This window comes from Neoarius graeffei, chromosome 7 (genome assembly GCF_027579695.1).
Source record: "Neoarius graeffei isolate fNeoGra1 chromosome 7, fNeoGra1.pri, whole genome shotgun sequence".
Lineage (NCBI taxonomy): Eukaryota > Metazoa > Chordata > Actinopteri > Siluriformes > Ariidae > Neoarius > Neoarius graeffei.
The window spans coordinates 62,269,108-62,284,603 of NC_083575.1; the positions used below are offsets into that span (position 1 = coordinate 62,269,108).

The 15,496-nt window shown below is 41.4% G+C and overlaps 1 protein-coding gene across 1 annotated transcript in view; it reads right to left on the minus strand.

Moving 5' to 3' along the window:
* Positions 1 to 15,496, minus strand: part of LOC132888723 (serine/threonine-protein kinase 32C-like) — a 212,250-nt gene that overhangs the window by 11,909 nt on the left and 184,845 nt on the right. The window contains exon 7 of the mRNA XM_060924807.1: positions 4,267 to 4,383. Within this exon, the coding sequence (XP_060780790.1) occupies positions 4,267 to 4,383 (117 nt within the window). The remainder of the gene's footprint in view (positions 1 to 4,266; positions 4,384 to 15,496) is intronic.

A 15,496-nucleotide genomic window follows, 5' to 3' on the forward strand; every position in this document is an offset into this window, starting at 1 on the left:
CTGGCCTTTGCAATCCTGTTGTTCACCTCGACATCTATGTTCACTGCTCGGGAAAGGGTGCTGCCCAGTAAATGACCCTGGGCAATTAAATATAGGGTGTCCATGATATGGAAATCATTGCACTGTTTTTATTTATAGCTTATACAACTTTTTTGGAAAGTGGTTGTATGACATCAGCTTCCCCCTTTTCACCCCAACCACAGAAACTAAATTGACTTCTTTGTAGCTCACTCCCCGGAGTGTGAGCAAAACTGCAGCTAGCTAGACTGTTTAGTATTATATTTTATTTTAGCACTTTAAAGAAGCTTTAGTTTGTTTGTGGTGGCACGGTGGTGTAGTGGTTAGCACTGTCACCTCACAGCAAGAAGGTCCTGGGTTCAAGCCCAGTGGCCGACGAGGGCCTTTCTGTGTGGAGTTTGCATGTTGTCTGTGTGGGTTTCCTCTGGGTGCTCTGGTTTCCCCCACAGTCCAAAGACATGCAGGTTAGGCTAACTGGTGGCTCTAAATTGACCGTAGGTGTGAATGGCTATGTGTCAGCCCTGTGATGATCTGATGACTTGTCCAGGGTGTACCCCGCCTCTCGCCCATAGTCAGCTGGGATAGGCTCCAGCTTGCCTGTGACCCTGTACAGGATAAGCGGTTACAGATAATGGATGGATGGATTGTTTGTCCAAAGCTTGTCTCCTATCTTGCTAATATTGTACAGCAATGGATTACATGGAAAGTGTCTTCACTGTTTGGTAACTGTTTCTCAGGCTCTCGGCATTTCAGCACAGCAGTTATCACAAAAAACAAACAAACAAACCCAACTCATCTTTATCTTGTCTCTATCTACCACTCCAGTACAGACAAGAATCTGAACATATTCACTGTACTGCGAAAACAACTGAAAAACTCCAGATGCCAAGGGCAGTTGGCAGGGCAGCCAATAAATATTTAAATAAATATGCTTTCTGGAAATACATCCTTTTTGAGCTGTTACTTCTTTTCCAGAAGAATGTATGCTTATGTCTTGTCAACCTACTCATTTGTGCGTGTAAGTAACTGGAATTACTATTAGTTTATTGCTCCAGTGTTGGAAAGAAAATAAGAACTTTGGTAAAACTTTTCATTTCTTAGTCCAGGATCTTTATTATTAGACTGTAATGACTTTAGATCTGAATTATTGTTAATGGTGCCATATTTTCAGTAGCTGCTCGTGACCAAGCAGGTTTGTAGTTCTTCATGTTTGTGGTAACAGACGAGTTCACAAATACGGCAACGCACAAGGAGTTGTGGGAAAGGTCAAAGGTTAAGGCCTCATAAACGAGCGGAAGTAGAGCACGTCAACAATGGCAGAGGCTACAGGCTCGCTGTGGGGACACTGTTGTGTTGTCGATTGCCACAATGGACGTTGACTGCTTGAACAGTGGATGCGAGAAGACTGTAGTGTACATTTAAGTGAGTGTATACAGAAAAAATTATGTGAATCCAAGCACACAGTTGACCTTGTCAGCTGTCAGATTCATGTTCATGGACCCGCCTTGATTTTCACTCTCGCCGATAATCATTGTCTGTATATACAACAGTATTATCTTGATTTTTATGTGCCTTAAAATGTAAAATGTTGGTTGTAATAAAAATCTGACAAGTTTCTGTGACTTTGTAGTTCTTACACCAGTAATGACTACTACTAGTCCCAAAATGATGGAAGCCTTGTAATTTATATTAAATTTTAATTTTTAAATTTCACAGATTTCACAAAATGAAAAGTAAATGGACACAAAAATGAAACATCCTTGTCTACTATTAAATATACTAAGCAAAGCATAATGCATTTCACATATTCCCACTACCTTTTGGTTAACAGGAATAGATGCTGATCAATTGTATTTTTGTTTTAATGAATTAAACATTTTGCAAGTAATATTTTTACTACAGTTACTACATATAATACACGGTTAAATACATAAAACACTAACACTACTAGTACAGCTTAATACATGATAAAGTAATACTAAATGGTATAAAAACACTGAAGTTCTGATGAACTATTGATAAGTATTAACAAAAGACCTGCATGCGAGAAGTTCACCAGTAACATTACAATTTAACAATCTGAGCAATTTGAACATAACCAGTCATTATCAAGACAGCAAACATCAAAGCCCACCCCCCCAGTGATACCACTTATAGCACTGATCACATCCTACGCTATTGTCATCATTTTCTGTTATATCCTCACTGTCCTTACACAACTTCTGGCACACACCACACAAATACACTGGTTTCCCAGTTTTTCGGGTCTTTCTTCGCCTGGTCTTTTTGGCTGCTGGTTTGTTCCTGCCTTTCGGTGGAGAGTCAGGTTTGGACAAAGTTGATATAGCAAGGTCAGCTGTTGAGGCAGCAGGCTGAGGGTCAGATGTACCTGAAGTACATGACTGATGAGTATAGCAAGTGATACTAGTACTGATACAATAAAACAGACGACTGTAATCTGGTAGGCAGCACGACTTATATTATTTCTCCGTGTCAGATATAGAACTATGAGTCGTTGACCTGTCAAAAACTGCAGTGGGCGTGGCAGTATCACCGGGTACATACCTCGATTTTTCTTCGTCTTCCTTGGACGGTACAGGCTGGATTTTTAAAATATCTGTGGCATATGCAAGCGCCCTTAACTCTTCTACCCACATGGTAGTTGGCAATCCCCGTTCTCTCATATGCCTCTGCAATTCTGCCTTCTTCCATAAGGCGTATTTGCTAAGGTTTGGCTTGTTTGCCGCCATGTTTTCATCTCCGATGAGGCCTCGACCTTTGACCCCTGCGCATGCGCGGCGATATGTGTGAACTGGTCTATTGCATGTCTGCTGCAGATGCAGTGGTTAAAGTTGAGGTTTAAAAAACACTGGGTCGTTCCTTTACAGATGAGTTAAATAGGTAACATGCTAGATCATGGAAAGTTGTGCCCTGAAACATCTTCCAAAAAAAATCGATTTATATCTGCTCTCTTTCATGACGACATCGTCTTCCTTTTGATATGCAAATAGCAAACTTCACTTCTTGCCAATTCACAGCCATTCGATTCAGTCTGTCACCACTGGCAATAGTCAGGCAGTCTTCAGGGCCAATTAGTTTTAAATAAGAGAGCTAGAGCGATAGAGCTGAGAGATAACATGGGCCCATCTGTCCGGGGAGTGATCATAAAAAGCTATTCTGTTATTAACAGGCTGATAGAGTTATAAAAGGATGACAGCTTTCCAGGCTTATCGTGAAATACTTTATTGCTCTCAAAGTGCTTAGAGACCAGATTCCCAGCCCATCTGATGGGATGCACTATGTTATGACGGGAAATCATATCTGAGCAATTTTTGGACATGTTGCTGCTGCTTTATTCTCAGAAGGCTGAGACTGTCTCCACACAGTCCAGACAGAAGTAACTGATCTACACCGGCATGGATGAGACAAATAGACATCTCGGTCAAAAGTGCTAAGACAGAACCTGAGACCCAGTAAGCGATTATAAGGATGAAATATTCCTATACTACACACACTGCCCTTTCTAACCTCTCTAGCACTATGGGCATCTTTTGTATGTCTCTAACCCCTTCAGGTTGACCCCTCACATTTGCGCACACACACATTCTCATTATTTTTCTGCCACTCTCTCTCCCTCTCTGTCTCTTCCTGTTTCTTTTTCCATCCCACCCATCCCCCCATATCCATCTCTCTCTCTCTCTCTCTCTCTCTCTCTCTCTCATTCTATTCACAGCCTGATTATGTATTGTATTTCTCCCTTTTTAGGTCTGGTCACCTTCCGCCCATTCCTTTCCCATTATACATTAGGCTTCCAACCTTCCAGCTTTCCATCATCTCTCGCTTGGGCTCGGCCTCACTCCTACATTGCCTCATTATGTTCCTCCTTTCTGTCTCTGTGCGTTTCAAACCCACTCGCTCTCTGTTGTGTACTGCACTCTCTCCTCAATCTCCTCCTCCGTCCTCAGAACCAATTAGTTTTCTCTCCATTCCTTTCCACATAGCCTTTAAAAAATCATCCATCTGCTTATTCATCACCTCTTCACACGACTTGATTTTCCTCTCCTCTCAATACTTTCAATTTGCTCTTATCATCCCATGCACATATTTCATAAATTAATTTATTACTACTTACTTTTACACTACTTCTTTCTCCACCATTCTAACTTCTCACCTTTTTTATTGTATGTGGACATCGCTGTGAAAAGACTATACTTATTTATGCACGCACGCACGCTCTCTCTCTCTCACCTTACGCAGCAGGGAGATGAGGTCTTTGTGCCAGGAGTTACAGTACTGCACGCTGACTGTGCTGAAGAGCTGCATTAGAGACTCCACTGAGTTGCTGGCATGGATGTCATATGGCCTCTGAGTGATAGAGTTAAAGACAGAAACATCAACGCACAGTTAATAAAAGGTCAAGGGTTGAAAATATCCCTCAGATGTGCAAATTAAATCTGGTAATGACACTTAAAAAGATATCCATCGACAAAGGATGCCATTTTTTTCTTGACTGTGTACAAGAAGTACAAGTACATGTCTTTTGGTATTCATCAATACCGATACCAAAATGAGTAACTGACTTTTTTTTTTTTTTAAATATTTACTGAGGATGCCAACGTCACAGAGTGATTTACAGAAGGGTCCTCGAAATAATAAATAACAAAGAAATTAAATATAAACTATAAAAGTAATACAAAATAAAATATAAAAAACACAATTTAATAAAAGGGCGGCACGGTGGTGTAGTGGTTAGCGCTGTCGCCTCACAGCAAGAAGGTCCAGGTTCGAGCCCCGTGACCGGCGAGGGCCTTTCTGTGCGGAGTTTGCATGTTCTCCCCGTGTCCGCGTGGGTTTCCTCCAGGTGCTCCGGTTTCCCCCACAGTCCAAAGACATGCAGGTTAGGTTAACTGGTGACTCTAAATTGACCGTAGGTGTGAATGTGAGTGTGAATGGTTGTCTGTGTGTCAGCCCTGTGATGACCTGGCGACTTGTCCAGGGTGTACCCCGCCTTTTGCCCGTAGTCAGCTGGGATAGGCTCCAGCTTGCCTGCGACCCTGTAGAACAGGATAAAGCAGCTACAGATAATGAGATGAGATGAGACAATTTAATAAAGTGGTTTACATCAATCCATGAATAATGAGTGAACTGAGGGGAAAAAAAAAACCTAGGTCTGATCAAAATCAATTTCAACAACAACAACAACAAAAAAACAGAAATAAAAAAAAAAATCTATGACTAAAGCACAATAGACTAAAAAGTACTAAGCAATCACGAGCATCACAGAACATTTTATTTACCTCTGTTTATGTTTACTTGGTTTCCTAGCTGTTTAAAGAGCACTTACTAGGTCCATTTTTCATAACAGGAGTATGCTGATTTTAAATGAAGTGCCCTGAATAGCTATATTAGATACCTTGGATGGAGTAGTGTTGCAGTGGAGGCATGTGGGTTTTCTTTCACTTTGGAAAAGCGTTTCTGTACAGCTGTAAGTGAAGTATGATTCATTGTTTTCTTTACATCTAAAATCCTCGTTGTCAAGGACTGCCGGTCATTTATTGTCAAGAACAACATAGCCAGCTTTAGCTGCAGTATTTGTTTCTACAGCTAATGAACTCCTCAAATTGAGCGCTATGTTTAAGATATAACATCAGGACGAAGATCGTAGGAAGATATTCCAGGTCATTTTCTTCTTCTTTTGGCTGCTCCCGATTAGGGGTCGCCACAGCGGATCTTTCGTCTCCATTGCTCCCTGTCTTCCGCATCCTTCTCTACCACACCTGCCACTTTCATGTCCTCTCTCACCACATCCATGTATCTCCTCTTTGGCCTTCCTCGTTTTCATTTGCCTGGCAGCTCCATCCTCAACATTCTCCTTCCAACATGCTCTGCATCTCTTCTCAGGATGTGCCCATACCATCTCAGTCTCATCTCTCTTAGCTTAATTCCCAAGCTCTCCACGTGTGCTGTCCCTCTGATGTGCTTGTTCCTTATCCTGTCCAACCTTGTCACTCCCATTGCAAACCTTAACATCCTCAACTCCGCCACCTCCAACTTTGCCTCCTGTCTCTTCGTTAAGGGTACGGTCTCCAATCCGTACATCACAGCTGGTCTCACTACTGTCTTATACATCTTACTTTTCACTTTTGCTGGGACTTTCCTATCACAAATGACTCCTGAAATCCTTCTCCAACTGCTCCACCCTGCCTGCACTCTCTTTCTCACCTCACTATCGCAGCCCCCATTTTCCTGCACAGTTGACCCCAGGTACTTGAATTCACCAATTTTCTTTACATCTACTCCTTGCATCTTCACTACACTCTCATCCCCATTCTCACTGATGCACATGTATTCTGTTTTGCTACTGCTCACCTTCATTCCTCTTCATTCCAATACATACCTCCATCTCTCCAAACCCAACTCAACCTCCTTTCTACTTTCACCACATATCACAATATTATCCGCAAACATCATGTTCCATGGTGACTCTTGCCTCACTTTGTCCGTCAAGCTATCCATCACTATGGCAAACAAGAAAGGACTCAAAGCAGATCCTTGATGGAGTCCCACCTTCACCTTGAACCACTCAGTTGTTCCAACTGCACACCTCACTGCTGTTGCACTGTTCTCATACATATCTTGCACCACTCTAATATACTTCTCATTCACTCCACTCTTTCTCATACAATACCATAACTCATCTCTCGGCACTCTATTGTATGCCTTCTCTAGGTCTACAAACACACAGTGCAGCTTTCTCTGGCCTTCTCTGTACTTCTCCATTAACATTCTTAAAGCAAAAATTGCATCCGACGTGCTCTTTCTTGGCATAAACCCATACTGCTGTTCACAGATTGCTACCTCTCTTCTCAATCTCGCCTCCAATACCCTTTCCCATAGCTTCATGGTGTGGCTCATCAATTTTATTCCTCTGTAATTACTGCAGCTCTGTACATCTCCCTTATTCTTGTATATTGGGACTAGCACACTCTTTCTCCATTCATTTGGCATTTTCTCATTCTCTAGGATCTTATTAAACAATCTCGTTAGGAACTCCACAGCCGTCTCACCCAAACATCTCCAAGCCTCAATTGGGATACCATCTGGTCCAACTGCTTTCCCAGTCTTCATTCTTTTCATGGCTGCCCTCACCTCATCCTTACTAACCAACTCTGCTTCCTGATTTGCTGTCTCCAATGAATCTGACCTTTTCTCTCTTGGATTCTCCTCATTTAATAAATCCTCAAAGTACTCTTTCCACCTTCTTAATACACTCTCTTTGTTTGTCAGCACATTTCCATTTACGTCTTTCATCACTCCTACCTGCTGTGCATCCCTCGCTTCCCTGTTTCTCTGCCTAGCTAGTCTGTACAGGTCTTTCTCACCTTCTTTGGTCTCCAGTCTTTTGTACAACTCCTGGCATGCATCTGCTTTCGCCTTCGCTTACTGCTCTTTTTGCCTTCTGTCTTGTCTCTCTGTATAACCGCCTGCTTTCCTCGTCTCTCTGATCATCTCAATTCTTCTTTGCTAGCCTCTTCTCTTTTATAATTTCCTGCACTTCTTTGTTCCACCACCATGTCTCCTTGTCTTCCTTCCTCCTTCCCGATGACCACCCTAGCACTTTCCTTGCTGCCTCTCTTACTAGTACAGCAGTAGTATTCCAATCTTCTGGCAGACTTCCATGACCACTCAATGCTTGTCTCATTTCTTCCCTAAACTCCTTCTGATGTTCAACCTCTTTTAGTTTCCACCACTTAATCTTCAGCTCCGCTATTTCATGCTTCCTCTTTTTCACTTTCAAGCTCATCCTGCACATGACCACTCGATGTTTTCTAGCTATACTCTCCCCTGCCATCACTTTATAGTCTCCAATCTCCTTCAGGTTACCCCTTCTGCAGAGTATGGAGTCCACCTGTGTAGATCTTCCTCCACTCTTAGACGTCACCCTGTGCTGCTCTTTCTTCTCAAAGTATGTATTGACTATTGCCAAATTCATCCTCTTTGAAAAATCAACCACCATTTGCCCCTCCACATTTCTCTCTCTTACACCATATCTGCCCATCACGTCCTCATCTCCTCTGTTTCCCTCGCCAACATGTCCGTTGAAATCTGCTCCTATCAGCACATGCTCCTCCCTCGGTATACTTTCTACCACTTCATCCATCTTTTCCCAGAAAGACTCTTTCTCTTCATTCTCACATCCAACCTGTGGGGCATACGCACACACAACACTGATTACCACTTCTTGAATCTCCAACTTCATGCCTATCACTCTATCTGACACCCTCTTCACATCAATCACACTGTTGACCAACTCTCCCCTCAAAACAATACCAACGCCATTTCTCTTTCCATCGACTCCATAATAAGACAACTTGCATCCATCTCCAATGTTCTTGGCCTTGTTTCCTTTCCACCTCGTCTCCTGCACACACAAAATGTCCAACTTCCTTCTTTCCATCATACCTGCTAACTCTCTCGCTCTGCCAGTCAATGTTCCCACATTCAGTGTTCCTACCCTCAGTTCTAAGCTCCTTCCCTTCCATCTTTCACGCTCTCTCCTAACACGCCTCCCCCCTCTCTTTCTCCTTCTCCGTTTTGGAGCAATAGTAGCACACTTTCCACCGGCACCCTGTTGACCAACAGTACCGGAGGCGGTCGTTGTTAACCCAGGCCCCGACTGATCCGGTATGGTACTTCTCTTTTCAATCCTCATGTTAGATTTGGCACAGTTTTACGCCGGATACCCTATATTCCAAGTCATTTTGTTTCCTCAAAATTTCTCTTGGAAAATTCCCAGTTAGATTCCCCTTATATAATAACCCTTCACCCTCTGTGCTTGGTAGCTATCATACACTTCCTATGAGTCATGCTGCATCACGTGGTGGCTTAACACACTTGAAGGAAAGCGCTATCCTCCCCCTTCCACATGCATGATCTCACAGACGCCCATGATTGGCTACTGTCACTATGACAGATGTGGAGAGAAAGTACACCATCCCTCCCACCCAGACAGCAGGGCCAGATTTAGCAGCTTTGGGACTCTTTCTTGGACTCCTGGCCACAAACAGCTGTGACACTGTTCGAATTCAAACTCATGGTCTCCAAACAATAAAGCGAACACTTTTTTCTATTGTGCCACTCAGGAGCCCTCGGATTCCTACTCTTCATAATTTCACAGAGCATAGTCTGCAGTGTGTTTTAACAGCAATCATTAATTGTGTCACATTAATTGCTGGGGCGGCACGGTGGTGTAGTGGTTAGCGCTGTTGCCTCACAGCAAGAAGGTCCTGGGTTCAAGCCCCGGGGCCGGCGAGGGCCTTTCTGTGTGGAGTTTGCATGTTGTCCGCGTGGGTTTCCTCCAGGTGCTCCGGTTTCCCCCACAGTCCAAAGACATGCAGGTTAGGTTAACTGGTGACTCTAAATTGACCGTAGGTGTGAGTGTGAATGGTTGTCTGTGTCTATGTGTCAGCCCTATGATGACCTGGTGACTTGTCCAGGGTGTACCCCGCCTTTCGCCCGTAGTCAGCTGGGATAGGCTCCAGCTTGCCTGCGACCCTGTAGAAGGATAAAGCGGCTAGAGATAATGAGATGAGACATTAATTGCTGTTATTCTGGGTTGTCTGATGTTTTTATGAGTAAGAGCACAAGTAAATAAGCAAGGTATCAGATGAATACATAACATTTTATATATATATATATATATATATATATATATATATGTGTATATATATACACACACACACACACACACATATATATATATATATATACACACACACACACACACACACACACAGAGTTGTGGTCAGAAATTTACATACAGTGACATGAATGTCATCTTGGATATGAATGTCATGGCAATATTTGGGCTTTCAGTAATTTTGTTGAACTGTTCTTTTTCTGTGGCAGAATGTACAGCATACATCTTTAATTAAAAAAACACTTGAATTTGGTGCACAAGTTTTAATTTTCTTTGGGTTTTCTGAAATCAACACAGGGTCAAAATTATACATACAGCATGCCTAATATTTGGGTAAAATGTCTCTTCACAAGATTCACCTTGACCAAACATTTTTGTTTACCATGAATAAGCTTCTGGCAGAATTCTGGTTGGATATTTCATGACTCTTCATGGTAGAATTGGTAGAGTTCAATTAAATTTTTTTTTTCTTGGCATGGACTCGACTTATAAGCACGGTCCATATATTTTCAATAGAGTTGAAGTCAGGACTTGTTTTAAGCTTAATGTTAGCCTGCCTTATCCTCCACAACCAGTTCTAATATGTGTTTGGGTTCATTGTCCTGTTGAAACTCCCAAGTCCAAGTTATGTTCAAGTTTCTGATGGTTTATGCTGAAGAATTCTGAGGTAGTCCTCCTTCTTCATTATTCCATCCACTTTGTGCAATGAATCAGTTCCACTAGCAGCAAAACAGCCCCAGAGCATGATGCTGCTACCACCACTACCAGCTGGTACAGTGTCCCTCTGTACATGGTGGTCACTGTGGCCAAACAACTCAATCTTTGTCTCATCTGACCATACAGCTATCCTCCAGAAGGCTTTTTCTTTGTCCTTGTGGTCAGCTTCAAACTTTAGTCAAGTTTGAGAAGGTCAATTCTGGAGCAGGGGGTTATTTCTTGGATAACAGCCTCTTAGTCCATGGCGAGCTGAACTGTAGACAGTGATCCATCAGCTTCCAGTTCATGGCAGGGCAGTGCCATGGTGGTTCCCAGGTTGTTCCTGACCATCCAAACCAATTTCCTTTCAGCTGAGGGTGACAGTTTGGGTTTTCATGAAGCAAAGTGGCTTGGCAAAGTGACTACACCTCACAATAACTTGGATATAATTGTTTGAACTGATCTTTGAACTTGCAGAGACATTCAAGAAGATCCTCTTTCTCAGATTTGCACTGAGCTCCTTGGACTTTCCTATTTTACTGTGTGTTGGTCAATCCAATGAGTGCTGTAAACAAACCCTTTTTTATGAAGGCACAGAGAAGCTACCAGCTGTAGTCAATCATGATCACTAACAGAAAGTTAAGAGACCTCGGCCTTGGCAAGATAAGAGACATTTTGGAAGTTTCAACACATTTGAATTAATAACCTAAGTGAGAGTATGTACATTTTTGACCCTGTGTGTATAATTTTGTCCCTGTGTTGATTTCAGAAAACCCAAAGGAAATTAAAACTTGTGCACCAAATTTTTTTTTAATTCAAGATGTATGCTGTACAATCATTCTGCCACAGAAAAAGAACAGTTCAAAGAAATTATTGAAAGCCCAAATATTGCCATAACATTCATATCCAAGATGACATTCATGTAACTGTATGTAAACTTCTGACCAAAACTAACACACACACACACACACACACACACACACACACACACAAAGTGGTGCTTCAAAGTTTGTGAACCCTTTAGAATTTTCTATATTTCTGCATAAATATGACCTAAAACATCAGATTTTCACACAAGTCCTAAAAGTAGATAAAAAAGAATCCAGTTCAACAAATGAGACAAAAATATTATACTTGGTCATTTATTTATTGAGGAAAATGATCCAATATTACATATCTGTGATTGGCAAAAGTATGTGAACCTTTAGGATTAGCAGTTAATTTGAAGGTGAAATTAGAGTCAGGTGTTTTCAATCAATGGGATGACAGTCAGGTGTGAGTGGGCACCCTGTTTCATTTAAAGAACAGAGATCTATCAAAGTCTGATCTTCACAACACATGTTTGTGGAAGTGTATCATGGCATGAACAAAGGAGATTTCTGAGGACCTCAGAAAAAGCGTTGTTGATGCTCATCAGGCTGGAAAAGGTTACAAAACCATCTCTAAAGAGTTTGGACTCCACCAATCCACAGTCAGACGGATTGTCACTTTAACTACAAAGTCACTCTAATCATATTGTCAATTTAATTTTGTCATTTTAATTTTATCCACGTGTCATTTTATTTATTTGCCATATTTTATCTGCTGCTTTTTTTTTTAAACTTTGTTACTGGCAACAGGCCTGCCATTGTATATTGTACATAATACGCTGGGTTTTTTTTGCCCACCCATTTTTGTGATTTTATTCTTTTTGTGATTTTATTTTCTTGCTCTTTTAATGTACCGCTCTTCGCCCTTCTAATTGCCCTTCGGGGATAAATAAAGTTTTGTCTAAGTCTAATTCAAGACCATTGTTACCCTCCCCCAGAGCAGTTGACCAACAAAGATAACTCCAAGCGCAAGGCATGTAATAGTTGGCGAGGTCACAAAGGACCGCAGAGTAACTGCTAAGCAACTAAGGCCCTGTCCACACGGCAACGGATTCAGGTGAATCTGATAAAATTGTTTATCGTTTCGGCCCGGCGTCCACATGGCACCAGCGTTTTGGGTGCCCTAAAACGATATGGTTCCAGAGTGGAAAAATCTGGCAACGGCGCCGTTGCGAAGTCGTCTGGATGAGTAGAACGGATTTGTTTACAATGACGTCACAACCACATGACTAGAACAAGCAGCACTCTCGCTGTTTTGTAAGAACCACTGCATTGCATTCACTTTTGTATACAGCTTTTCTTTTAAATAAACAAGTAACTGAACCATTTCTTGAATTTCTTTTTTTTATTGGATAAGACTGCTTTTCAAAATGTTCACACACAATATAAAAAGTTATATAAATTATATAAAAATGCTTTTCAAAATGTTCACACACAATAAGAAAATTAAGTTATATAAAACTATGCACACTAATAAAACTAATTTGTACACACAGAAGGCACAATTTCCTCGCGTAGTTGCAGCCATCTTCTTGTTGTTGTTGTGTGTTTGTTCCTGTGAGTACTTCACGCCGGGTAGAAGAAGGGGTTTATACGCATGTGTCCTACTTCTTCTATTCTTCTGGTGTCTCCGATGGGACCGTCTTACAGCGCACGTAGAGGTGTGGCATGTGTATTGCATCGTTTTCAGCAAGTGTTGCCATATGTACCTGATATTTTACTGATCCGTTGCCCATGTGGACGCGATATTTTTTTAAATAAAATCTCGTTGCCGTTGTCGTGTGGATGTAGCCTAAAGGCCTCTCTCACATTGGCTAATGTTAATGTTCATGAGTCCACCATCAGGAGAACACTGAACAACAATGGTGTGCATGGCAGGGTTGCAAGGAGAAAGCCACTGCTCTCCAAAAAGAACATTGCTGCTCGTCTGCAGTTTGCTAAAGATCACGTGGACAAGCCAGAAGGCTATTGGAAAAATGTTTTGTGGATGGATGAGACCAAAATCAAACTTTTTGGTTTAAATGAGAAGCGTTCTGTTTGGAGAAAGGAAAACACTGCATTCCAGCATAAGAACCTTATCCCATCTGTGAAACATGGTGGTGGTAGGATCATGGTTTGGGCCTGTTTTGCTGCATCTGGGCCAGGAAGGCTTGCCATCATTGATGGAACAATGAATTCTGAATTATACCAGCAAATTCTAAAAGAAAATCTCAGGACATCTGTCCATGAACTGAATCTCAAGAGAAGGTGGGTCATGCAGCAAGACAACGACCCCAAGCACACAAGTCATTCTACCAAAGAATGGTTAAAGAAGAATAAAGTTAATGTCTTGGAATGGCCAAGTCAAAGTCCTGACCTTAATCCAATCGAAATGTTGTGGAAGGACCTGAAGCGAGCAGTTCATGTGAGGAAACCCACCAACATCCCAGAGTTGAAGCTGTTCTGTACAGAGGAATGGGCTAAAATTCCTCCAAACCGGTGTGCAGGACTGATCAACAGTCACTGGAAAAATTTAGTTGCAGTTATTGCTGCACAAGGGGGTCACACCAGATACTGAAAGCAAAGGTTCACATACTTTTGCCACTCACAGATATGTAATATTGGATCATTTTCCTCAATAAATAAATGACCAAGTATAATATTTTTGTCTCATTTGTTTAACTGGGTTCTCTTTATCTACTTTTTGGACTTGTGTGAAAATTTGATGATATTTTAGGTCATATTTATGTAGAAATATAGAAAATTCTAAAGGGTTCACAAACTTTCAAGCACCACTGTGTGTGTGTGTGTGTGTGTGTGTGTGTGTGTGTGTGTATATATATATATATAATTAATAAATAAATAAATAAATAAATTCGACATGGGTCAACGATGCCATTATGCACCAAATTTATGATGTCGTCTTTTTGGGATGTTTCTTATACATTACATTACAGGCATTTAGCAGACACTCTTGTCCAGAGCAACATACAACGAGCACACACACATACCCACTGCCGAGGGAGCAGTTGGGGGTGCTTTGCTTAAGGGCACTTAAGCCATGGATTTTTCCTGCCAGTCCTGGGAATTGAACCAGAGCCCAAGACTGTGCCTCTAACCTTTAGGCCATGGCTATCCCTGGAGTAATATTCTCCACTCATCTGAGAAAGTTCCCGAGAATGTGTTTTTGTTTTTTTAATAAAAAAGTCTAATTTTCTCACAGTTAAAATAAGCTGGGGGCGGCATGGTGGTGTAGTGGTTAGCACTGTTGCCTCACAGCAAGAAAGTTCTAGGTTTGAGCCCAGTGGCCAACAGAGGCCTTTCTGCATGGAATTTGCATGTTCTCCCCGTGTCTGCGGGGGTTTCCTCCGGGTGCCCTGTTTTCCCCCACAGTTCAAAGACATGCAGTTAGGTTAACTGGCTCCTCTAAATTGTCCATTGATCAAGCTTGGAGAAGGATGGGCTCCACCAAGTTTAAATGCCCTAGACACACCAATGATGGACTGTTAAATGTCATCAGTGGTGCCCCTGCGGCCCTTGCCGGCTATGAGACAAGGAAGAACATAAGCTGGATAAATAGAAAAATACAAGTTTTTCTTGCCATTGCAGCTGGAATAATGATATATTTGTTTTAACTTGGGATCATGTGTATTGAAAGTTATGGTAAACTATGATATATTTTAGGTCTTTCTCCTTGGCAAGCTATACATGTGACTACACTAATATATATGAGCGCAAGTCAAAAAGTTTGAAGACAAATGAAAAAAAAATCTTTATTTATGAAAATAACAAAGCTATTTCTCTACATATCCTCCATTTAAGTCTAAACACTTCTGCAAGTGGTGTTTCCATCAGAGAATTCCTTCTTTGTATTCCTTTTTTGAATTCTTTTGAATTCCTTATGAAATTATAACCTCTGTCTTAGAACTTTTTGACTTACCCTTGTGTGTGTGTGTGAGTGTGTGAGTGTGTGTGTGTGTGTATATGTATACACATACGCACACACAGGGTGGGCCAAAAGTAGGTATACACCGATGTGTGTAAAGTGTATATCTACTTTTGGCCCATCCTGTGTGTGTGTATAAGGATGGAGTCCCATTCAAATCTTTTTGATTGATTGATTGATTGATTGATTGATTGATTGATTGATTGATTGATTGATTGATTGATTGAGAACAGTAAAGAAGATATAAAAAACAAAAATAAAAATAAGAAATGCAATAATCAAAACATC